Here is a 26,068-nt window from a genome sequence, read left to right on the forward strand (position 1 = left end):
AATAGAGCAATATTACAGAGTATGTTTCTCTTCTTTCATAAGAGCATTAAAAACCGATTTTTCTTTTTTTTTCAAAACGCTTGACACTCCATCCTTCCCTTTTCGGTCATTCGCTGCATATACTATGTTATGTAGACTGGAATATTTAGCCTGTGTTTTCGCGTGTTGTCTCATGAAGTGTTGCATAACGTCCTGGCAGAGAGCAGTGTTTGGCTGCATCCCTCGCGCAGCATACAGCCGGTCGTGGGGTGTTAGGAGGCAGATCGTTATCCTGCCATAAAAAATGCTAATGCAGCCTGGTTTTCTTGCATGTCTTTTATTCGCGATCGTGATGATACGGAGTGTTAGTTCAATGGATGTTGTTGGCCATAGATGTTGACGCAGCGTCATCCGGAAAGGGGTGTATGCACAGACATCACGGGCTGCTTCTGCGTCTGCAGCCTGTGCCCCGCCCTCACTGACTCCCCAGCAGCATCACCGGCAGCTGCTGTCACAAACGGAATAAAATAGGTTCACCGCTTACCGATCCTGGCGGGGGGGGGAGCGTCGTGTTTTCTCAATGCTTATCGTGGTAGGCGTTTGTCAATTTGCAAGTAGCCTGCAACAATATTAATATAGGCCTATGAGACCCTGTCGAGTGGCAATATCCAGCTTGTCTGCTGTTATTTCACCCGGACTGATTCGCGCGTTATAGCCTCAGTTAGTGTGATAGCCTCATACATCTCTCTGTTGCTCTCGGAGGTTGTAAGAGGGTTTTTTTTTTTTTCCGAAGGGCATCATTGAGCGACACGGTGCGACAACGATGTGCACGTTTGACGGCTACACTAAGCAAGTGGGAGGGAACCTGTATCTGCTGCTGTAGTCATTGAGTTTTTTAGGAGTTCTGAGCCATATCCAGAGTCCAAGCTCTCTGCTTCAGCGCCTGGCTTGAGCCTGCAACGTCATGAGTTGATCGCGTCTGACAGATGTTACTGTGTTGCAGTTGCACAGGCGTACGTGCTCCGCTTGTTCTCGCTGTTTTGGGGGGATGATTCTGTAAGACACGGTTCATTTCATAAATGTTTAGTCCTCGCTTTGTGCTCGTGCTGATTGCAACCTTCTTGTAGTCTTCGCGTTTCCATAAAATGATACCTGGATCTGCCGCATCAATGCTACCGTCTGCAGAAGCGGCGAAATTGTACCAGACCAATTACGTCCGCAACTCCCGAACCATCGGACTCTTGTGGGCCATCTTCACTATCCTGTTCGGCATCGTGAACGTGATTATCTTCTCACAGCCCTATTGGATTGGGGATGGCATGGATACGCCGCAGGTCGGCTACTTCGGCCTCTTTCACTTCTGCGTCGGAGACGGAATCGCCAGAGAGCTGGACTGCCAGGGCAGCTTCACTGAGTTCGCAGCTATCCCCTCCACTGCGTTCAAGGCCGCCTCCTTCATCGTTGGAATGTCCATGATGCTGATTGTCACCTGTATCGCCTGCTTCAGTCTCTTCTTCCTCCTCAGCACCTCAACCGTGTATAAGATCTGTGGCTGGATGCAAGCAGCATCAGGTAAGAACCTTTAAGTCCCCCCCTTGAGTGGAACAGAGACTTTGAAAGGAGGTTCAGAGGATAGTTTTCATTACTGATAAATGTAGGGAGAGCACACATATATAACCACTTTCATTTACTCACTATAGCTTCACTAAATAGCCTACTTTCCCATGGAAAATAAAATGTTTCCAAATATATTTTGACAGGATCCCATCAAATGAGTATCTCTGGGCCCTCGTTTTTTTTTGTTTTTTTTTTAAATACCTTAAATACCAACCACTTGGATTGATTTGAATCTGAATGAAGAGTTCATTTGATCAAATTAATGTTCAATGGGTGCAGCAAAACTGCAGATAATCCCATAGTGTCCTGTAGATGTCAGCCAACACTGCTGAGCAGGCAGTGCTGTCCATGGTGCTGAATGGATAAGGAGGAGAGGAGGGCCACTACCTAATTAACAGGGCTACAGGTGTAGTCACATTGAGGTAAAAAACTGAGGACCAGTATTGGACAACAGCTATGTATCAGCAGTTATCTTGAGGAAAGGGTTGCACTAAATTAGTACATTGAATAGGAGCATTTAAAGTTCTTATCCTGTGTTTGAAGTCTGGTGGGGAAAAAGGCCCATGTTTACAGTAGCATAAAATGTAGACCCTTCAAAGTAAAATCAGAGGTTGCTTTACATAACAGTAATTATTCTGATGTCAATCTATCACAATGCATCTTTGTTGCTGATCAAAACCATTTCTCCTATTACATCAGCATAGTAAATAAGCAGTGCAAACCTCTCAGAAGCGTGTATCTCTTTTCCTTATTACAATGCATGAACATTAATTAGATTTCTACTTTTTTACTGACACCAGCGCTGGTAACAGATGATAAATTATCAAAAGTGGAATTGTTTTCATAAGAACACAACATGGTGTATACACTTAATCACGTGAGAAAGCTGTTAAAACAATACCTTAGAGATGAAGCTAAATACAATACAAACGGTCTTTCTGCCACCAGGTGTGTTTGTGCGGTAGCTTTGGGAGAGTTGAGGTGGTTTTAAATCTCATAGAGGTCAGTGGTCCTGCTGCAGACAGCATTTTGTCGCTGTTACTGTAGGCTAATGTCATCTAGTGTGAGCGGAGGCCTCCATCATCTGAAAGGAGTCCAGACGCTGCCAAACATCAGTCCGCTCAGCTACACCTCTAGCCATCGCAGCCGGCTTCATGTTTGCAACCAAGGCAAATGAGGTGGGATTTTATTTTGGAACAACTCCAGCTCAGTGTGTTATGTTGGGCTGCATTAATGCAACAGGCCTGTCTAATGAGGAGACCGCCGGGGCTTTGGGCTTCTGTAGCTAAGAGATGAAAGAGAAAGCCAAGAGGAGAGACCCTGACCATAGAGAGCTGACACAGGGAGGCCTAATGAGCGAGCCTGGCTGCTTAGCGCTGTCAAACTTCATCATGCTTAGTCGAAGGTTACACTCATACTGCCTTCCCTTACCAGCTCTGTGGAGGACAGGGGGCGCACTGGCATCTGTAATGGGCCCCTTACTGTCAGCTAATGTTTGTATTAGAAGGTGCAAATCATCAATATAACAGGGAAAAAACTGCAGGCCAGGCAGGTTGTTTGTGTGTATAAGAGAATGAGAGCAAGTGAGCGAGAAAACATTATCTTTATTCTGTTGTTTCTGCGTTTTCCTAGTAGAAACATTTTTTGCTGCAAAAAATGTAAGTCACATCTCATTGGCACAATGGGTCAGCCTGAGCTTGTTGTCGCTCATCCCTGCTGTACAGACATGAATGACACACAGTCAGTATTCAAAGCACTGCTCTCTGCTTCAGCATTAACCATTTGGTCTTTGTTGTTCTCTCATTGTAATGCTTCATTTAATCCTTTTCTTTAGCTTGTTTTTTGGTCTCCGATGCAGGTTTATGTGATGCAGCCTATCACAGTCCCACCCCTCATTGGGCTATGTGTACATGCTAACTCATGATCAAGGTCATGCAAGTGTTGGCTGCCTGTAAGTTATTTAAGAGATATACTGTGTGCCACTCTGGCAGTAGCTTTCACAGCTCCCCTTGGGCTGAGATCAGAAGGTTGCCATTAAACACTAAACAACAAACAGCTAATTCACGCCATTGCACAGAGCACCTCATGAGGGAAGCAGTCAGTGAGAGCATGCACATAATTCTTGCCATCTCCAGGAATAGCTTTTAGTTTTCTGTGAAGCTCAGGTAAAAGGACTGCATGTCTGATGAGAAAGCAAAACCACCAGGACACATTAGAGCTCTGGAAATGTCTACCTCAGCCAAACAAAGTGGAGTGCAGAATGCCTCCATCTTGCCCTAGATGGACTTGTATCCTTCTTTTACTTTCCGCTCGAGAGCTATTTCTGTATGTGCATCTGCTCAAATCTATGTCAGGCAGATGTAAGTGTGCGCTTTTTTTCCGCTGAACTGGGCACAGCAACAAACATAATGCCCAAGCTTCCTATATCTTATTGATTTCTGCTATACCTGCATACAATTTCTCCTCTCTGTGCATCTCAACTCATTTCTCTTCTTCATTTTGACCTCATTGTATCGCCACTTTCCTTTTTTCTTCATAAACACTCTTCCACTTTTCTCCCTTCTTTTCTCTTCATTAACTTCTTCTGGGGAGCACAAAATGTGCTGTCCATTTCTCTCTCCATCCTTCATGTCCTGTAACTGCAGTTCTTCAGGGGTCTGCACGCCAATTAACTAAGAAATCTTTGAGGTCAGAGATAATTACTGCACCGTTTTACAACCCGTCTATCTACTCGTTATGTCAGCTGCAGCCTTTTCTTTATACAATGAGACTGTTCCATCTCACAAAACATATGAGTCATACCTGTGAATAAGCAAGACATAAGCTTTGTAAAGTCAGCAGACCAAATAAGCTGTCTGAGGGTGGCCTATTTGGATAGATTCAGACTGGAATGTTTTCAAAGGGGCTGCATTTGCGTAGGGACCTGATTTCTGTTCTTTTTGTCTTCATCTTTTGTTTATTTTTAATTTTTGTTCCGCTCTGTTGGTTTGGGCTGGTTGTTGTTTTTCACCCCCAAAATAATTAGGAAAGATAAGATTTACTTTAAAATTCATACAGAAAGCAGAATTACAATGTTGCACCCTGAAACATCCTTGGCTTATTCTTTGATGTCTTTGGTAGTTGATACCTAAGGGATGACTGTTTCACGTTGTGCACGAGCTTTTACTTTCTGCCGCATTTGCATGACTTCCTCCAATTTGTCTAATGAGCTGCTCTTGGCAAGTGAGTATCTGATGGCAGCCTGATCCAAAACTGACCATAGTTTCTGTGTCAATGCCATTTGGAAGTGTGTTGGAATAAACACACCTCTAATTTCTTTATATTATTGGGGGATCGTGCTTTATTTTAATTTTTAAATCATATTAGATTCATGGAGATGGTCAAGATGCTGCCATGCATACATTCTTTTGGGAATTTACCTTTTTAAATGAATTCATTTTGACTTATGTGTGCAAGGAATAGCACGGATATAAGAATACAAAAAAAGTCATGGCTGAGGTCCGTTAAGCTCTGCTTGGTGTCAAGTTGCTGGTTCTAAAACTCTGGATGAGCGAAGAGCCTTTGATTATTTTATTTTATTATAACACCTATGCTGACATAGCCTACAGGAAAAAGAGCAACATCACACATTTTATATATTCACTTTAAATGCATTTTATTTGCTCAGATTAGCTGAGTGAGGCTCAGTAACTTTATTCAAAAGTTGGTTAACATGCCTTGTCCAACTCTTAGGCTTCATTACCCTGCCCTTTTTAGCAATCTGTAAGCAGTTGAAATATTTTCTCTTACAACAATTGTCTCACTGACTTGGCGGTTGACTCATCTTACTTTCATTGAAAAATCAAACAAAGTCTCAGGGCGAGCATGTTGTCTTGAAACGTCACTTATTAATAAATCCTTCAAACGGGAGCTTCTTGGTGTGCGGATCTTGTTTGCTTCTCTTCATCTTACTTTCTTTGCACAGTTCACAAATCGTATTAAAAAAAGGGCTACCAACGATAGTTTCAATTGCCAATTAATCACTGGTCATTGATTTCAATTAAACACAGGGGTTGACGTGTCAGAAAATAGAGGAGAGACATCTTCAGATTTCCAATTTTTCGGACCAATAGTTCATGAGCTTACTGTCACATAAGACAAAGTTAAAAGGCAATCGTATCGTAAGCCTTGGAGAGTTTGGCGTTAATTGCTTGCAAAAAATGTGAGTATTTGATTAAATGTAAAATGATTGCTAGAATACTTTCTTGTAACCATCAAACACATGCGTAATGTTCACGGTTTCCGAGACAACTTAGAACATACGATTTAGACCTTACTGACTTTATAGTGACATAAAGCTAATCATATGAAACGAGCTCCGAGACTACACACAGTCCTTCACACTACCTGAATATGCATTAACTAATATATATATGTATGTAAATGAGGATGCCGCAGCTACAAATACAAACTTAACAAGATAGAGATAAAGTTGGATGAAGATCAAACAGGAGCGTTCAACACTTCAAAACTTAATCGACTGCCATTAGTGAGAGGGCACTTGGAAGATAATAGGGGATCAGAGATGACAATAACGAAAGGAAAGACCGTGGGAAATAACATATGAGAGAGAAGTATGCATTGTAAAGACAGACAGAGGAAACTAAATGTGCAGAGACAACAAACAGAGTTCAGAGAAGACACACTGATTGTCTGGGTCACCTCTGTCTTTCCCTCAATGTATCATTATCAGTGTTTCTCTCTGGCTGGCTCTCACTCTCATGCTCCATTAGCTCCATTGAGAGGCTTGTTCTGAAGGGAGCATTAAAGCCTAGTTGAATGCAGAAGTGGAAAGTGGTCGAGTTCTGCGTGCAAGCAGCCGTCACAGAGCTGTATGCATTTCACTGCAGCAGATACGGACCTGTGTGCTCTATGCCCTTCACTATCAATGCTGCAAATGAGGCCTTTAGTCTGGATACCTAGCAGGTCTTTAAAAACATAATAGAGCTTGACTGAGGTTGATTCTGTTGCTTTTGCCTGTTGCTGTGCTTCTTGTGTTTGTGTTGTTATGTGTGCAGCCTGCACTGCAGAGTAACTTTCAGTGAATTTGGTAGAAATATCAAAGGCATATCCTTTGTATGATTGCAAAGATATGACCTTCCCTGCCCCTGAGTAATCATTAACTTTCTGCCACGTGCATCTTCCTGAAGCTTCCAAACAACAATATGATACAGCAAATATTAGCATATAAATTAACACGATTGTTGACTTTAATTTGATGACGGGGCTCTAAAGCTCTGTCCATAATTGCCTGAATCTGGTAGTCATAAACAATGAAAAATGTCCCCCTATAAGCTAAATATGTCTGAAACTTTCAACACATATTTTGATCTTTATTGACTTGTTCAGCTTTTTGTCATTTAACACTAATTGATTGCACAGACAGTAGATTGTGTTTCTTTAAAGATTTAAGTCATCAGTGCCAGAGAAATATGAATTCATAGTTAATTTCACTTCATTTGGTTTGAGTTTGAAATATTGTGAAAAACCAAGCAACGCAGTGAAGGAAAGTTATTCCGACATGCTCTTGATTTTTTTTTTATGAAAACTGTCTCTACATCTTCCCCGATCCCCACCATTTTATGAAACCTCTCTGATGATGTTTATTTTATGGTTATGGTTTCTTTAAAAAAAAAAACATACTTGGGCTGTAAATTTAATGTGTGTTAACATCCTCTCTTTAAAAATGGATAGCTAGAACTGCAGTCTATGACAGGAGCTTATTCTTACCTTGGGCATTTCGTTATTTGACAGCAGTCTGTGCTAGTTTAAAGCCTGCCAGTTATCATCATCATGTTAGAAACAGTCTGATGTATCCAGTCAGTCATGTTGCTGCAGCAATACATGCAAAGAGAGAAGTAATGTCTCTCTGCAGCACATCAAGTTAGATGCCCAGTGGGGTAGAATTGTGTCACCCAAAAAATAAAACATGCAAGAGGACTGTCTGCTATTAATACAGGAAGATGCACCAGTGCTATTAACTTATAAACAAATACTGACATAGAAAACCTTATTTCTGTGTCCCATGTGTACCTATGAGAGAATGTAAACAGGGTTAGTATTAATGTAAGAAACATCACTTCTGAGAGATTAAAGAAGCAGAATTCTCTGCAGATGTATTCTCTGGTCTTTGAATAGGCCTCTGAGATCTTTGGCTGATATCTACACTGGTTGTCTGCTGGTACAAGTCAGTGGTGGTGAAGAGGTAAAGAGAAGTGATGACAGCTGGTTCAGGATAATTGCAGAGCCGATCTGTATTCTCAGTGGGTCTTTTTTAGGGCAGATCTACCTGAATGTGCTGACCTACTACTTTTTTTTGGTATCAGATAAAGTGGATACACTAATACTTGCACAAGCTACACAGATGGGGATGATCTCCAGGGTACAAACCTCTTGCTGTGGCTCTCCGAGATATGTCAATGAATCTACCTTTTTCACAAGTTTTCTGTCGTCTACACAGATAATCTGAACCATCCACCAGCATATTGCTTACTGGACAGCAGGAGACAAGGAGGATGTTGGATTTCTACACACACACACCATCACGTATATTGCATCCACATGCATAGGAATTTGCCTCAATATACTCTTCACATGTTTTTTAAAGTCATTCAATTTCATGGTCAGGTGATATAAATAGCTGCACATGCTGTTTCCTTAATGTTTTATTTTTAAATTCTCATTTATGGATGCAAAGGGGTCTTGTTTAATCTGAAAACCTTTTAAACATGCTTCTTTACTTCAAACCAAACAAACAAATGCTGATCAATTAGCACCCACCTAGTGAGTTTGGGTGTAGCTCTGTGGAATACAAATAATTAATGCCAGCGAAGTAATCATCATGCCTCCCCCTGTGTTTTGTGTCCCTGTAGCCCCTGCAGGACTATAGATTTAACAACGTTAATCCCTGCGATTTCAGAAGTCGCCTGGCTCAGTCCAGAGCTTGGCTGTGATGGCTGGTAATTTATTCCACAGGGGGAGGACGGGGAGGGACAGCTAGGACACTGTGACAAATGAAAAAAAAACTTTCTAGGACACAGGAACAGTGACATCAGTTCACATATGGGGTGTGACCTATGTATTATTATTAGTATTGTAGCTTAGTACATTTGATTTAGTACTTTCCTTTATAAGAATTATAGGGTAGTCATTTAATACAACAGAACTAATTACATAATGATATTTAATGAGGTTCATATATATGAATATGTGACTGGGCACAATTTCATTTTTATGTATACCAAGTTTTTTATAGTTTTAAACTTTGTATAGTTTAATCTCAATGAAAATGTTAATGGAATCATTGTATACATCCCCTTTTTAAAAAAATTGAATTTGAGCTTTAATATAATATGTTTTGAAAAAACTGCATTTGCAAAACATTTCTGGCTTAATTTCTCTGCAGTAGTTTTGCACTAGACTTTTGCCCTGAAAGCATATTTTACTAAAATGGTGGCTGGAGGGAGAATTCACAATATCTTACTGTTTAAATTTCCCTGTTTTCCTGTAAAATGTTGTTGTTACTATGGCATCGTGGGTCGGTGCTCTGCTGCAGCCCCTCTCAGCCTGTCCCAGGTGAAAACTCTTTATGTTACTGTCCACAGAGAGACTGCAGCCCTGCCTAAACTGTGGCTGTTTGCCTCCATCATCCCTGGACGGGTGGCCCATAGTCAGAATTTCTACAGAGAATTCAAAAGGCTCTTTTGATCCTCATTGCCCTTGCCAATCTTTATCCTCTGTGGAGGTACAGGCAGCATCTAAACCTGTTACATAAGCCCTTCACCCCACCCCGACTCCCTCCTGCTCCACTCACTGCGGTTTATACAGCTCTCCTCCCTCCATTCCTCCCCTTTTAACTCTCTACCTCTGCACCCCTACGCTGGTTTTAACCTGAAGTGCTACTTTTATTATAGATTATATACACTCCTGCGTCAACTTTATATCACTGGAGTGTCATCACTTGATGATTTTAGAGCACACCGTGTCCTTGCATCTGTATGTTCTGTTTCAGCTGAAACATTCACAGCTTGCTCTCCTTTGTAACACCCACTTCAATGTGTAAAAGGAGCGACTGTTTCACAGGATGGTCTGTTTGGACACTAAGTGTCTGAGCACGAACACTGCAGGAATATCTACTGAGGACCAAAGTGTGCAGAATTTAAGATAAAGCTTTCAAAGAAGACATAAATCAGTCTAATGATGTAGATAAATAGAAAATAAAGAAAACATTTAAGTAAATATTTCATGAAGTTTAGATTTGAAATAGCTTTGTTAGGTTACTGAAATATCTGACAAAGCTAATGTAAGATTGCCAACTAATATCGATTTTATAAATGTATAGATTATTGTTTCCAAGTTAGATGACTCGATGGATGGATAGACGACTAGATGTATAAATTAGAATTTTGTTATTCGTTCACAGCATTTTAGGTTAATTGTTAAAATATACAGTTACAGTGTAACAGTTTTGTAGCTCACTAAGCCACCTGACAAAACTAACATCAGTTTGCCAACTAATATAGGTTTATAAATGTAGAGCTCATTGTTTCCAATGCTTACACATACTGCATGTAACTGCTAACTAGGCCTAGCTTACTAAAAGTAAATGATAAATTGATAGACTGATAGATGTGCGGATCAGAATTTTGTTATTCATTAACAGTATTTGAGGTTAATTGTTGTTAAATATTCACACAGTTACTGTGTAACAGTTATGTAGCTAGCTAGCCATCTGTCAAAGCTAACATGAGCTTGCTAGTAACGTCTGCTAGCTTAATGCGATTTCTTCTTAATCTAAAGGATATTTGTAGTGATATTTATTTTGTGGTCACTGGGATTTTACAAATACTTACACGTCAACTGTCAATAACAAAATGATGACAAAAATGTTGCTAGCTTGCCAATAATATTTAGATGGATGGATAGAACATATATGCACTCAGTATGTTACAATAAATTGGGCAGAATCATATTGTGAACCGAGCTTCACAAATCATATGGTATTGTTGGCTGAGTAAATCGTTATATCCCTACTAATCCGGTTTAACAGTTTTTTAGCTCCCTGAACCACCTGACAATGCTAACATTAGACTATTGACGTTATAGTCATTAAAAGTTATGAAGAACATTGCGGGGAATTTTTTTGAAAGACACACTCTTTGATAGCAGGTGTAACAAAGTCCTGTTGTTTATTAAATTGACTGAACAGAAGTTTCAGTACTTGTGCGTGGGTGATTACAGAGACAATTTGTTCTTTTTATCTTCTCCCGTTAGAGAAGGGTCTTTGTTAGCATCTATCCAGGATTTATACATCAGACTTGTTCTGAAGCTGTACCTACAGGTAGACTTGTATATGATATGTACAAGTGGAGAGATTATTTGCAGGGTTGCAGGAGTGATCTTTTTTTTTTATGAAGTCTTGTCCTGGCACAAAATCAAAATGTTTTGTTGAAACAAGCCATTTCTTGCTCATCCCATCCTTTGAATTGAGTTGGTAGGTAAGCCGCGGGCATTATGTACTCATGGTGCAGAAAATTGCTGAAGACGTTGACAGAGCGAGAGACAGAGGATGCCTGGAAGCTCTCTGCTCCCCTTCAGCAATCACCAAGTTTTGCCAGCAACTGAAGCAGAAATAGATTTGGAGTGTCGACAGCTCATCTCAAGATGTTCCTCCTTTTCCAGGGGAAATAGTTGGAACCTGTTTTTAAAGTTTCTCTTTCTCTACTTTCCACCAAGTCTTTGACACTTTGGAAATATTTTTCAGAAAACTGATTTGAATGTGTTTTCAATATACTGTCTAACTCTCCTGCCTAAGCTGTGAGAAACTGTGACTCTAACTCTTATGTATTTCTCATTATTATACTAACTGATAGAATGACATATGATGAATTCAGTAATGTCCTCCATTTATAACCATTTCCCTTTGTTCTTTCTTAACCCCATAAACCTCTTGGACCCTATAGACCATGAATCAGACTAAAGTGGAGACACATTTTTGCACTCCACTTGGTTCCAATATATAGATAACTCTTGTTTAATTGGCCCTTTTATCTATATGCAGTTATGGCACGTCATTTTAATGGCCTTTGGCTATCCTTGGTTCTCTTTTGGTCATCTTTGAGCTTGAAACAAGTATTAATTTTCTTATTAATTGTCTGGCATGAATGCCCTAACTTCATTCAAGTCTGGACTGGCCATGGGAAAGAAAAGATTAATTAGTCTCATTCTATACCCTGATTATTTAACTACACACAGATCACTGAATTAGCGCTGTAGGTGAAGCAGGGACTAGATTTTCAGCAGTATTTAGGGATTAGACATATAAGTGGAACATCCATGTAATTATAGAGGACTGCATGGATTTCTGATGACAACATCTAGAGCTCAAATTGCAGTATGAGCCCATAGATACTACTGCAAAATGCAAATGAACTAACACCAGAATAACTTGGGAGCCTACAGAGAGTGAGCATGCAAATGTGAGGATCAAACCATGATGACAGGCTCCCTTGGCAGCAGAGCGAGATGAAAGAGTTTAGACTTTCACTGTCTCAAATTAGGAACTAAAATCCATTTGGATTGTGGCAGATAATCATGTGCAATCCTGGAAAATTCTAGACCGGCATCGCTTGACCTATTTACTGACACAAATTATTCTGGATTCTAGTTTTTGATTTCCATCAAGTTTCTTTTAAATGGGGCAAAGCAACGATGCTACAAAGAATCCAAAACAGTTTTACCTTGAAATTTAAGATGGCCTGGGATCCTGTTTGATTAAAACAAACTTGAAAAGGGCGTCCAGAGTATCCCTCCATAATATGCAAAAGCTTGGATGTGAACATGCACATTCGAACATCTGGATGTGAAAAAATGTAGCTATGTACAAAAAAATATAGCCTAATATGTAAATAAACTCTGGTAAAGTAAATATAAAACAACGTGTTCAATTAGAAACCATCAATGGCATATTGATTTAACAGGAATAAAGTGAGATTGAAGATCAATTGGCAACTCACATTGTGGTTGTTTTCTTCCTGACTTGCCTGGCTTGGTTTGTAGGGAAAGAGGGAGTCACAGGCCTGAGGGCAGGCTTTTATAATGTTGAGGGGAACGGCTTGGTCAGGTGTGGTAAAGTATGGTGATGCAGGTAGGTTGGAGGCTTGTGATATATCAGTAGCCATCTTGGTTGAGGGAGTAGCAACATTCACTTCTGCAAGAGCAAAATAAAACATATTGCCTCACGGATTCGCTTGAGATAGAAGATACTGCAACAATTTATAACCCAACAATATTGGGTAAATAAAGATAATCAATGCAATCAATCAAGATTATCTTATCTTAATACCAATATGGACATACAAGGCATCCACAAACATGCGTCATTCACACAAAACTGTCAACAACACTTGTTTTGCAGAATTTTTGACAAAATTTTGAATAAATGTAAACAAAATTCGAGCCAAATGTAAACAAAGAACTACAATGGGGTAACAGAAACGGTAAGCAGGTCACTACATACAGAGCTCCTCGGCAGTAAATATGTTGTTCTTATTCTAAATTAAAATTCAGTGAGAAGAATGCTTCATTAGATAATTTTGTATTTTTCAGCCCATTTAGTACAAAAACGCTGAATCACCGAATGGTACTATGACGCATGCCTCTGAGCAAGCAGTGTTTTGTTTTAAGCTCTTAGTGTGAGTTTATCCAAGTGTTTGCAGGAAAACCCAACACTCAGTATTCTTTTATAAAAGTCTGAAAAAATACTGCTCTATGTTGTCAAACCATTCAAACCTGCAGAATCCATTTAGGGCCTTGAAACTTTGGGCTATTATTCCACTCCCACCTCTTTTCCCACAATGTGGTGTTTGGACGTGCCTGCTTTTCTCCAGTCTCAGCAATGTGAGTCATCCAAGCACTCAGCCACACTGTCACACAGTGCCTCAGCACTAGCAACAATCTCACTCTGCCCAGAGCTTTACGTGGAGAACAGCAACGTAGACAACAAGCATCAGAGACGTAGCACGTCTTCAGGGGCGGTAGATCACATTACTCAACCAATGAAGAACAATCACAGACTGGTGTTTTGTTCCATTTGGAGGTGAGTAATAATGTTACTGTCTTTTTCTATCTCTCCATTTTCCTGTGCTGCATTTTGTAAGATAGAGACTGTAGAAGGAACCCTTTGAAATGAATGAGGAGGACTTTTCCCAAATTCAGGTCACTATTTCACCTGTGGGAGTGTAAGATTAGCTGTAACATTAAAGCAAATTTTCCGATGCATATTCATTAGAAGCCCCACAGGGATAAACACTCAAAGCATTGGTGCTGCATTCCTTTTCTGAGCTGATTTTTTAGCTTTCACCTTAAATGTCACTTTGCCTGCTGTGGGCTTTCTTATAGAGCGGCTGATAAATTCAGTAAACACAACCTTTTATTCATCAGCACCAAGATGTGTCACATTGAGAAGTGACTAATGATGTTCAGCACTTAAGCTACTGTGCATATTCTACACAAAGAGGTTCAGTCTTTCCAGTGTACATGTCTGTGCGCATGTGTTTGTGAGGTATGACTGGATGCATCGAGCAGTGTGGGATGTGTGTATGTATAAATTGGCTTGTTAAAGCTGTTTAAACGAGGAGAGGCAAAAATGGGATGCATAAAGGACACTGGGAGATAAAAAATGTGAATCCATTTTCATGGCAGCTTGGATGTGCTGCTGATGTATAAGTGGTGAAAAGAGCAGGAAAAACACATGACTACGTCCTTCCACCTGCCACCCAGAGCAATCAATGACATGCCAAGATACTGAAAACACAGTACAATGTCAAAAAGCCCGCATTCCTTCAATGCAGTGCTCAGTATGTGTGATTTAATTTTCTTTGTTTGCAAACAAGATGCATGAATCCAATCACCGTGCTTCTTTAGAGGACACGTTGGACCTGCAGTCACCTGCAGTTTACATAGATGACACAAAGGGATTATATGTGGCAAATTCTTTCTGTGTTGATGGGATTAAGTTGTCTCTTTGGTAGAACGAGTTTTCTTCTGACCAATCTACTGCCATCATACCATCCTGTACCATCTGCCTGTCTGTCCCAGAATCTGCCCTATACCTACAGCCTCTTACATAAACCTCTGTTAGCCAACAAGCTTTTCTCAGTCCAGTTTTCCACTCCTATGATGCCAGTGTTTGCAGAGCTAGAGAGCAGAGAGGTGTGTCTGCGCGAGAAAAAGAAAGAAACGAGTAAACACTGAGAATAGCCCCGGCCAGGGGCTGCAGCATATGGTGGCCAGGGCTCATGACGTGAGCGTGGTGCTGGGTACTCGCTGGCAGCCACACCGAGGCCACATGAGCTCTGTCTCTAAAACCCTCTCCTCTGACTCTCTATGTTTATATCCCTGCCTCGCCCTGCCTCAGAATCTGTCTGTCCTCCCTCTGTGCCTGTAGGAGACAGCAGGAGAGAGACGGAGAGAAGGGCAAAGCTGAATGGGTCGGATAATGCCGTCAGTTAATATTTGGTCTCTGCTCCGACTGACAGCTGCATTCTGTCAGGTGTGCTGCTATTTCTGCAGTCGACATTCGGAGGAGCGGAGCAGTTGTTACTGCTACAGGAGGTTCTGCTCCATTGCAGTGTGAGTGAGTGAAGCCAGCAGACACAGATAAAGTGATCATGTTTTTGTGGGATACACTCCTCTGTAAGTCCTTCTATTAAGCATTTCCAAGGACTATATCAAATGTTTATAAATTATTTTTAACACACAATTTTGCAGTCTTAAGCAGCTATAAGGTCATTCAAATATTTATAGATATTTATTTTTTTGTCAAATTATAACTTCTCTTAATGCATATTTCATATAATATCCGAAGCATGTGCCTTGATTATCCTAACTTATCAGTTAATAGAGGCCTCCACTGATGGTATCCTAACAAGAAGTTGTAGACATTGAAGAAATTCATGAATAAATACATGTATCTGCCTATATCCACAATATTGATTAGTATTAACCTTTATTAACTTTTTTTATGCTGCTTATAAATTAACCATATTGTGGGACTTAATTACCAGCATCTTATATATATTTTCCTATTGAAACTATAAAAGATACTTACTGTTTTTTGTCTACAGTTGTATCTTCATCTGAGTCTTTGAACAATCTATTTACTGTTATGTTCATCAAATTTAAGAAAAAATGAAAGAAGCCAATCATGTTTTTTCCGATGTCGATGACCTCAGAGATTTTGTCACAAAGATTTTCAATTGATAGGGATTTTCAACAGAAATTCACAGTCAGTTTAGTAAATGAGATGAGTGAGCTAATCAACATAAAACAAAATATATATGAACGTATTATCAATTTTAGTGTCATACTTAACTTTTCTGGTGACAGTTTTCCTTATTTTAAATGAATTCATCATGCACATAAGCCAAAAATGTTCAGGAAATGTTCAACAACCTGTCTTCATGCACCATGTGAACCCTTCTTTTCTGTTACTGACACGGGCACACACTGACTGTGTACGCAGTGAATTTGGATTAAGCTCCTCATTATGTAAGGGGATGCAGTGATGAGCCTGTTGAATTGTGATGTTGTGTGGTTATGGATTAGTTGTCACCAGGCTTTCTGTTACTGTGCATGGAGGGGACATGTGCTCCTCCTCAAACCACAAGCTGCTTCTGGAAACAGGAGAGAGGCATATGTGGCACCCTCTGTTGGTTTAATCCTTGCTGGTGCATTCCTCAGAGAAAAACAAGTGCAGCGGCATGCTTTGGGGTAGACATATCAGTAGTGACTGGGACAGATATCTTACTGCTCTTGTATCTCTTGTTCTCTTTTGGTATCCCTCCCCTGATGATATCAGCTTTTGTCGGTGTACACCTCATTTATTCGTCTTTTTCCTGCATCCTCAGTCTCTCTCTCTCTCTCTCTCTCCTCCCAAAGCTCTATGTAATATTCATGACGCTGCTGAATTCAGCCAAAGGCGTGCAGGAGACACCCAGAAGGATCTGGAAAAGCTTTTGTTGTCTTTGTAGTAAATGCATCGTGAGGGAGAGAGGGGAGAAATGGGTGGAAAATGTTATTTGGTCCTCTGTGTCACTCCCTCTGTGAAGTGAAAGCTGTTACATAAACCTCCATGATATACACAGCATTCATGCTGATCCATTCTTTTTTGTTCCGAAGTGAAAATGTTATTGATGCCAGTGCAGATCTATTCATGATTGCCCATTCCCCAAATTCCCAAATGCAGGGACACCCAGAGGATGCACGCACAGCTTCACCCTCAGGTCACCAGATAACATGACAGATGACCGATGAGTTCATCTTTTCAGCACCACATGCAGCTCTCTAAAAGAGCAGATGCAGAGGGCACTTCTATTGTCATATTATATTTGTAAAAAGCTTTGTATTTTTCAGTTTCATATACATTTTACTACTTGTCTGTTGCTCTTTCTAGGCAGCATCCTCTTTAGTTTTGGATCTTTTTAAACTCTATACTATAAAGTGATGAGCCTACAGGGAATTATCACTTATGCTTAATATAGCTTTACAGTGACTTTCAGCTGGATGTTTACCCGTCTTGCCCTATAACATAACTGTTTGGAATTATTCTAATCGTCTCAAAGTTACATTTTCAGCCACAGCAGATCACTGTTTTCAGCAGAAAATCTACTCAATATTGGCAGCTGGTCATAATTTTATGGCTGATAATTATTTGGAAATGTTTTTTTAAGTTAATAAAATCACTTACCAGCGTCTGGTTTCATACAATCTGGCGTGTTTTTGCAACTAGTGGTGTTTCCCCCCTGGTGGTCATTAGAAATAATGCAGTATGAAGGAGCGTTTGCCTTGTCTTTTAAAACCACAATTTAAACCTCATCCACTCCTTATTTACAGTCTTTTGTTAAAATAGAGACTTACCAAATGTGACTTAAAGTTAGGGTCTATAAAACCAAAACAACATCAGTGCACGCTACACTAAAAAGCTATTCAATAGCCACTATTAGTTTTTGTTAGCGGATGGTCTTCTTTCTTCTACTGACTGAATCAAACCTCTTCTTGAGTTGTCACAACCGTTTCTTTAGCCTCATCTGTTTTTCAAACACCTTGCATTTCCTTAAATAGAGTCAGGGATATTTTCCCTGTTTCACTTTAAAGCAAATATTTAAAGGTGGTTTGATTCAGCAGCACTCCAAAGTCAACCACTGTGTTTGTTTATGTGTCAATAAGTTTGACATCAGAGAATTGTTAGCAATAGGTGAAGAGGCAGCAGACAGACTGATGCAGGTAGAAGTTGACCTGTTCACTGTCTGCTCCCTCACTCATCACGATGTTTTGTCAAGCCCTCAGTGATGCTCACTCAGGAGCTGAATCATGTACTAGAAGACGTTTGACAGACTGTGCTGCTCTACTGCATAAAGCGCTGCGGTGGGCTGAGCGACACAGGATCTTGTGAGGCCGTATCACAACCTGTCAAGGCCAAGATGAGTCTTGGTTGAGTGAAAAGAAATTGAATCTTTATTCGAAGGTGCTGCCTTCAAAGGAAATTGGATACCAGCTATGGTCATTCAATCTGTTATTGCAGTAGTATATTCTGCAGATTTGCTTTTTTTTTTTTGCTCACATAGCTCACTTAGAAGCATATAAAGGAATATTGTATTTCACAAAAAGCATTAAAACATCTGCAGTTGAAAGTTCCATCGCAGCGCTCCTCCAGCCGTCTGAATAAGTACACGAGTCCTTGCTCTTTCAACCTCCGTGTGAACATGAATTTGTTATGACAGTAAGAGCCATGGGGTGGGAGCGAGTCTTCTGGATGCTCTGCACGGTGAGGTATGCAGTTTGTCTGCAGCAGATATTGCTCTGTAATCTTCCTCTCACTCACTTTCTGAAACCTCTCTCAACACCCTCCTGATGTCTCCAGCAATTTTACACATGCACTGCAGCACTACTGTAACAAACTGCAGTGTGTTGCTTATGTGGGCAGCCTGTGTATGCATACAAGAAGACTATAGAAAAAATCAAATAAGGACACAAATTATGTGTTGAATATGTTACTATAAAAGTAGCACACAAGACCTTAAAAATGCAGATTGCATGCTTGCATTGCAAAATAAACCCATGTGTTTTGGGGATAAATAAGTGGGGAGAATGTTTTATTATTAATGTGCAATGCTCTCTGGATTACTGTGCAGTCAGCTTCTTTCTTAATGCTGCTCTACTACAGCACCAACTCCGAGCAGAACTTCATCCAAATTGAAGATGAGAGAGAATATTCCCCCTTGAGCAAAAGCTGAGAATGAGGAGTGCTTTGTTGAAATCCAAAGAGAGGGGAAAAAAATGGGCTTTGGTTTTGCTTGTGCTTTTTTTTTGCCGCAGCATCCCCTCAGAGAAGAATCTCTTTTAAACCGAAGATGAGAGAGATCAAACACGAAGATGAGGGGGACTTAACCCCCGAGCGGGAGCTGGTATAATGACATTAGCACTATTTAAAATCTAAGCGGGAGACAAGCAAAATATATGTGAATGGGAGGAAATACAAGGATGTTTTTTTTGGGACAGGTCATATTATCAGAGCTGTTACTACACAGTTGCTGATGGTGCGTCTCAATCTTGCAATGGTTGTTTGTTACAGTTTTTACTGCCAAACCACTGTCACTCATTGTGTCTTAACATTTCCTTCCTGCTTATATGGGAAAAAATTGACAATTGTTATAAAACAGCTACAAGAGACTGAAGCTCTTGACTCAATCATTCCTCTTCCTTATCTTCCATCCCCCCCCCCCCAAATTCTCATAACCCCTGACCTCCTTTGCAACACTACACTCTTCCCCAGATCATTATTGGTCATCCATGCTCCCTCCTAATTTGAACAACCCTCTTGCCCTTCTTTCTCTTGCTCTCTAGGTGTGTGTCTGGTGCTGGGCTGTATGATCTATCCTGATGGGTGGGACAGCGAAGAGGTGAGGCGGATGTGCGGTGAGCAGACGGACAAATACAGCCTGGGAGCATGCTCAGTGCGTTGGGCCTACATCTTGGCGATTATGGGTATTCTGGACGCCCTCATCCTGTCCTTCCTGGCCTTCGTCTTGGGGAACCGGCAGGACGGACTGATGACCGAAGAGCTGCTTGCTGAGAGCAAGGGTGAGACTGTGCCATCTAGTCTGATAAATGTTATATTTTATGGATCTCTTTTGGGAAATTTATTCTCCTCTTGTACTTTACACTGGAAGTCAGAGCCCGGGTCAGAGCAGCCCTCAGAGAGCATGCTGGGATTTATTATCTTCACACACCTATCTTAACACCTCGCTTACTGAGGAACTTCTTGTGATTCCTTTTGGGTTTGTCAAATTCTTCACAGAAATCACATGTTAAGAAAAACAATCAAACTTAAATTGTAAAATCATTGTCACTTTTCTTTTTTTTTTTAAACCATTCTTATTCTTGTTGAGTTGTAACAGTTGCACTGTCAATACAGTATGCACATTACTGGACTGGCAGAAGCATGCACTTAAAGAGAATGAGAATACATTTTGCTTCCTTTAGCAACATCCTCCTCTTTTATCACCACTTTGAGCCGGACTAAAAATAGAAAGTGTGCACTCATTAGGGTTGTGATAAAACATTCCCTGGTCTGGCAAACACATTAAATGAGCTGAATTCGTGAAAGGATCACTTTCAGAGTGCCTAAAGCCAAAGTTGCTGACGTAATGAGCTTTTGATGCAGGCTCCAAAAAACACAACACAACTTAATTTAGGAAGCTTCAGATGAATTGGCACACAACCATAACGACTGCTTCAGGGTTATGTTTGATGTACTACAATAACCAGCTGCCATTTATGAGCAGCACGTAGACTTAATTTTAACCCCTAATAAGCCCATTTTCCCCCTTTACAAATAAAAATGGTATTACAATCTTCATCTGAAGTTATACTAATCAATTGTCATTTTCAAGTGCATAATCTTTTACAGTTACTGTCCAGTATTTTAAATGTGACGATGCAAAATTGGGGCTAGCCTTAAACAAATCATAGCAGACTAAAGGGTTGATGTAAAGTGGGTGGTCATGATGCGTTCACATGTTGTACATTTGGTAAGTGTGAGAATTTGATTTCCAGACAAGGTGCAATCCCACTATAAGGTGAAAACGCATTAAAATATTATCTATCAGTATCATTCCTGCACTTCACAGATCTGCTTCACACTCTACTATGACTGTGCAATGATCCAAGGACAACTGAAATGTGAAAGGCCTGTCATAAAGATTCAGGGAATGTGTTTGTTTTAGTCATGGAAAAGCCCCAGCCCTTTGCACAGGTGTCCATGAATAAGTAATAGTGCATCACTGCCACAGGTCTACAGTGATTTACCATTAAAGGCTTGGGATTGAGGCATGTCTCCCAGTGGGAAATGGAAAAACTATGTCCATGACCTGTAGTTTGTAACTGAACCAGACAAGCATGGATGACCCTTAAAACAACGCCTGAAAGAAAGAATGAGAATGAAGGAGAGAAAATAATAAGTCTTATATTTTAAATTGGCATTATGTACCAAAGGAAAGCCACTTTCTTTGAAGAGAAACACATTTTTATTATCACCATGGTGCCACTTTTAACCATCTGTGATTGTAGCTGTTGCTGTCGTCTACAGAGTCATTCTCAGAGTTATGTGACGTTTTCAACATAACTCTGATGACATTGGAGTAGCAAATGTGAGATAAAAAGGACAAGATGAAAGAGCAATGGATTGACAATGTCATAAAAGAGAAAACTTGAATGGGATTATCAGCAGCAGCACAGGTCAATAAACAGCCTCATTGTGCAGTCTGATGAAATGCCTTTCCTCAGTTCAGGGCGCTGAGAACGTATCATTTATGAATAATTCATGACATTATTACAGCTAGAGAGACTTTTCATTTTTAGCTCATCTCTGGTGCCATCTACTGGTGATTATATGCCACACAACCAGCCTTTTTTGAAGGATGCTTGTGTTTGGCAATGTGTGAACACAGGAGTCTATTAATAGCATGACCTTGAAAATTGTGTTGTTGCATTTGTTTTCATATTTGTCTCTCTGTGTTTTTGTTTTTGCAGAGGGAGGCAACGCCTAACCAAATCTTTAGGTAAGGACAAGAGATGCATAATAAATGATATATGTTGAATAGAAGACGACCGTTATGAAGGCCTTGCATAATGGTCTTAAATATTTGACTGCCATCTGCAGCGTAACAGTAAAACAAAGGAACACTGCGTTTTACTCGTCAGTCAGATCCTCTCAGCAAGAAATCCCAGAAAAATATTAATTAAGAAGGTAAAAGAGAAAGGACGTTGTTTTTACCACACATTTTTTGCATTATAGTAGAGACTTTTTCCCAAATTATTGGACCCTTTCTTAAGATAGAAAGGGTCAAAAGAGGGAGAGTCTTTGGTGGATCTACCAACCCCTTTGGCATGTGAAATGTGACCCCAAAAAGGGGAGTGGGGGATTCACAGTCCATTACACCTGTGAACTAACTAGTTTAGTAATGTACTCCGTAAAATGATCATGTGTTGTGTTGTGTAAAAACATACAGCAAAGAAAATAAATTATGTATTGGTGTTCAATGTGCATTATTTACCTTTGATCTGTAGTAAGAGTTCAAAGTACAACATAGTATCATATGGAAATACTAAATAACCTGGACCTGAATATTGCTCTTAATACAGTTGCATTTTTCCATTCACAGCACAAATGAGTATCGGCTCTTTTTTTCTTATTGTTTCCTTCTTCTTCAGGTTCCCAAACCCCATGTGTCCATTGTCATAAAGTACCTGTCCTCCTGTCAGCTAAGAGAAGGGAGGCATTCATGCCTGTGAAGAAGAAGAGTACCATGGAACCAGCCAGCCTGCCTTTCACATCTCCCAAAAAACCCAGTGTAACCTTCCCTTCAGGTCCAGCCATCTTGCTTGCAGTCCCTTCATCATCTCCAGCACTTTGACGGAGCCCAATGCACTTTTATCTTTCTCTCCCCCTCCCCCACCCCCCCCACATTGCACTACATGTCATACACTATAACAGGGGCAGAGACTGTTTTCAAGAATATGGACCACCCACTACCCACTACCTACCTGAGAAGGCACAGGGATGACATCATATACCTGCAGTACGAGCACACAAACACACACTCACACAAACACACACACACACACACACACATTCAAATGCACTCACATGCACAAACACAACCCTAAACACATAGCCTACACATGCATTACATTCAGACAAAAAATGTCATCAAAAAACTCTGTAATTACAAATATTAAACTATGTTAACACTTAGCCGTGTGTACCACCGTCAGAATGTGTGTCATGTACGTTTTATTTGTGAAAAGAAGAAACTGCTCATTTTCAGATTATATCAGGTTAATGTAAATCTATTGTGTTTCATATGTAACGTCTGACAATGAAATGAAAGTCTTAGTTTCTTTTTTGCCCATACGCTCTGTTTGTTCCTCTTCATTTACAAGTACAAAATATATTTAACACTGTTTTATAAAATATTATCACCCGAAAGAGGACAAAGCTTGTATTACAAAGTATGTACAGTAAATATTAAAAATGTTCTAGGAATTTTAACTAAATCCATTCAACAGCCTGCTAGCTAACTTTGCACAGCACTTCAGTTTGAGAAGAAATCAATATTTTATAGTCTGTGGGATCTATCTACACTGTGATGGGGGCTATTAGGACTGAGTGCTGCAGGACTCGTAGCTGCTGTGTGGATGTGCTACAGTATGTGTGTGCGTGTTGGAAAGTGTGTGCGCGTGTGAGTTTCTGCACATATGTGAGGGTTTGAATGTGTTGCCTGCATTAGTTCGTTGGGCTATAGAGAACAGATATGCCGGCCTCACACACACACTTGTATACATAAATCAATCCGTCTGTGTGTTTGCTTCTTTGACTTCCTTTCTCTCTTTGTTTTGTTGGGACATACAGGGTAGACTCATGACGTGGTATCTATAATGATCAGTTTGACTGAGGAGGGAGGCTGTTGTATTGGATCGGTAAAGCATGTCCCGGCCTCATCTGTGGATATATTCATGTGTAAATAAATATTCTATAGATTCAAAACAGTTTAAAATACAGAGGAGAATTAACTTAGAGCAATTTAAGATATTCCTTTAAAGATATATGACACTTAATAAAGATTTTCACTGTAAAAATGCTTTTGTCATGTTGTTTTCATTTTGACAGAAATCAGGCATAAAGTTAAAAGTTGTTCAGCTGGGGGCGCGCTGGTGGCGCAATGGTTAGGGCGCGCGCCCCATGTATTGAGGTTGTCGTCTCGAGCGGGAGGCCCGGGTTTGCCTCCACCCATGGCCTCTTTCCGCATGTCGTTCCCCGCTCTCTCTCCCTGGTTTCCGACTCTATCCACTGTCCTATCTCTGCATTAAAGGCACAAAAGCCCAAAAAGAAATCTTTAAAAAAAAAAAAAAAAAAAAAAAGTTGTTCAGCCTATAAAATAAAAGTGCACATGGTGACTGTGATGTCACACATCAGTGTGTCGAGTCGACTGCTGTTTTCAAGTCTCTGCATGTAGTTTGGCATTGTTGCAAATATGATTATTTTAGAAGAAGTGACCATATTTGGTCAAAAGAATGAAAGAAGGGAGAAGAAGGCTGGGAAAACACAATTTTTTACATTTTAAATACATACAGTCGATAACAAAAGTAAATTATTTTTATCACAAGAGCACTTGTAGGATCATTGGATGTTACCAAATTCAGAATAGTTTGAAAGGGTTTATTTAAAACTGTGGCTTATAGAGGAGAAAAGTGTGCTTTGTGTTCAAAAATCATTTTTAAAATATTTAAAACAACGTATTTAAATGATTCATTTATTTTCATTTTGATGCAGGTTCATTATTTTCATTCTTGCATTTAAAGGGCACATGGTTTAAATAAAGCTGTCTTGTGACGGGCCACTATGCTCATATTTTCATGCAACACAAGTAAGAGAACACAGTTTCTTTGAGAGATAGCATGTCTTTGAGATTATGAAAGATTAACCTCTGACTCACATGTCAGAATATCGGCTATATCCAAGTCACATGTAAAGACCACCTTAAAGACAGGAATGTTGTGAGTGTGACAATAACACAATTGATGCTTAAGTTCATAATGGCAAAATCCAATTTCTGTGTTTCAATGTTTTCATCATTTGTGTGGTTGTGTGTGGTTCATTGTCCCCATAAGTACAGGGGGTGATGGAGAATAAAGGCATGCATTTACTTTAGATTCAGTGGTAGGTTAAATGTAAAGTTTTAACTTAAAATTAGTGAATGTAGGAATTCCTTTTAATGATTATTGACCTTATTTCGACTGCCACTGTACTTAATGAAGCTATTTTAGAAAAGGGAAGAGGTGAATGAATAGTTATACTCATTCAAGTTGATCCGTGGAACTATTTGAGAATTTTCATATTTTTGTGGTGAAAAGTGCAAATCTAATTAACCAATAAAAAAAAGTTAAATAGGCTTACAGAACAGATGGCACTCATACTTATGCTCGTTATGCTTCAAAAACACTCTTAACTGAGTTGCTTTTTGGCATTACCCATCAGTTTTCACAATTAGCATGCTTCCCAGCCTGTTCTTTAACATTACAGCTCCAGATAACTCTGTTGGCAAAGTACAAAGAGAATCCCAGTTTGTGTTTGTCCTATGATGACGGCACATCCAATTCTCTGTATAGACACTACCATTGCACAAGCTTTGACCACAACAAAGTATGAACATTACCAGGTAGTTTTAAACTTAAGGGTATGCACATCACAGAAAATGACTTTTATATTGTATAATAAACATACTCTTTGAATATCTTTTATTGTTTCCTCGTTTGTGTGACTTATAGGCCAGCCCCAACCCAAGTGTTCTGAAAGCGATGACCTACTTCTATACGCTTATTTTCCCTATCTAAAATGTATCTGAACTCGTGTTTCATTAGTGTATAAGACAAAGTGTGTCAGGGGTGAGTCTTTGCTTAGCCTGATTTGTATAATCTTCCAGGGACTTCAGGCAGTGGTAGAAATCCTGACAACTATGGGCCACAGGAACCTTTTAGTTCCTTGAAAAGAAGCACCTTTAACTAAAAGTTTCCTTTAGTGGAAAAACGGCTGTAGAGGATGGAAAGAGGTAATTTTGAGACTATTTCCTTATAAATCAACATATCTAATTCATTAGCTAAAAGCAACAGATTGTGTCAGCATATAGCCACTTCCTAGTTAACATATACCATTAGCTAAAAATGTAGCCTACCCCATCGCTGTGTTATTACGGGAGGTCCACACAGTAAACTTGCTTTTGAGTTTTGAGGTTATAGTTTTAATAAAAAAGAGACAAAAAATCATGGCAGAAGTTTCTCTGTCTTGGCTGTCCAGAGAGAGAGAGATAAGAAA

At 39.9% G+C, this 26,068-nt stretch overlaps 1 protein-coding gene across 1 annotated transcript; it reads left to right on the forward strand.

The window, feature by feature from the left end:
* Positions 1 to 232: 232 nt before the first annotated feature.
* LOC110004154 (LHFPL tetraspan subfamily member 3 protein) lies at positions 233 to 25,495 on the forward strand. The gene is made up of 4 exons (XM_020659708.3): positions 233 to 1,551; positions 19,540 to 19,776; positions 21,727 to 21,755; positions 22,408 to 25,495. Exons 1-3 carry the CDS (start codon positions 1,125 to 1,127, stop codon positions 21,741 to 21,743), a joined length of 681 nt encoding a protein of 226 aa, XP_020515364.1. The 5' UTR covers positions 233 to 1,124; the 3' UTR covers positions 21,744 to 21,755; positions 22,408 to 25,495.
* The last annotated feature ends 573 nt before the right edge of the window (positions 25,496 to 26,068 follow it).

This window comes from Labrus bergylta, chromosome 7 (genome assembly GCF_963930695.1).
Source record: "Labrus bergylta chromosome 7, fLabBer1.1, whole genome shotgun sequence".
Classification (NCBI taxonomy): Eukaryota; Metazoa; Chordata; class Actinopteri; order Labriformes; family Labridae; genus Labrus; species Labrus bergylta.

Excerpts from the sequence above, each read along its gene's own strand:
- LOC110004154 (XM_020659708.3), top strand. The coding sequence starts at position 1,125 with ATGATACCTGGATCTGCCGCATCAATGCTACCGTCTGCAGAAGCGGCG. Across the intron at positions 1,552-19,539 it reads CTGGATGCAAGCAGCATCAG|GTGTGTGTCTGGTGCTGGGC; the intron begins GTAAGAACCTTT and ends CTTGCTCTCTAG.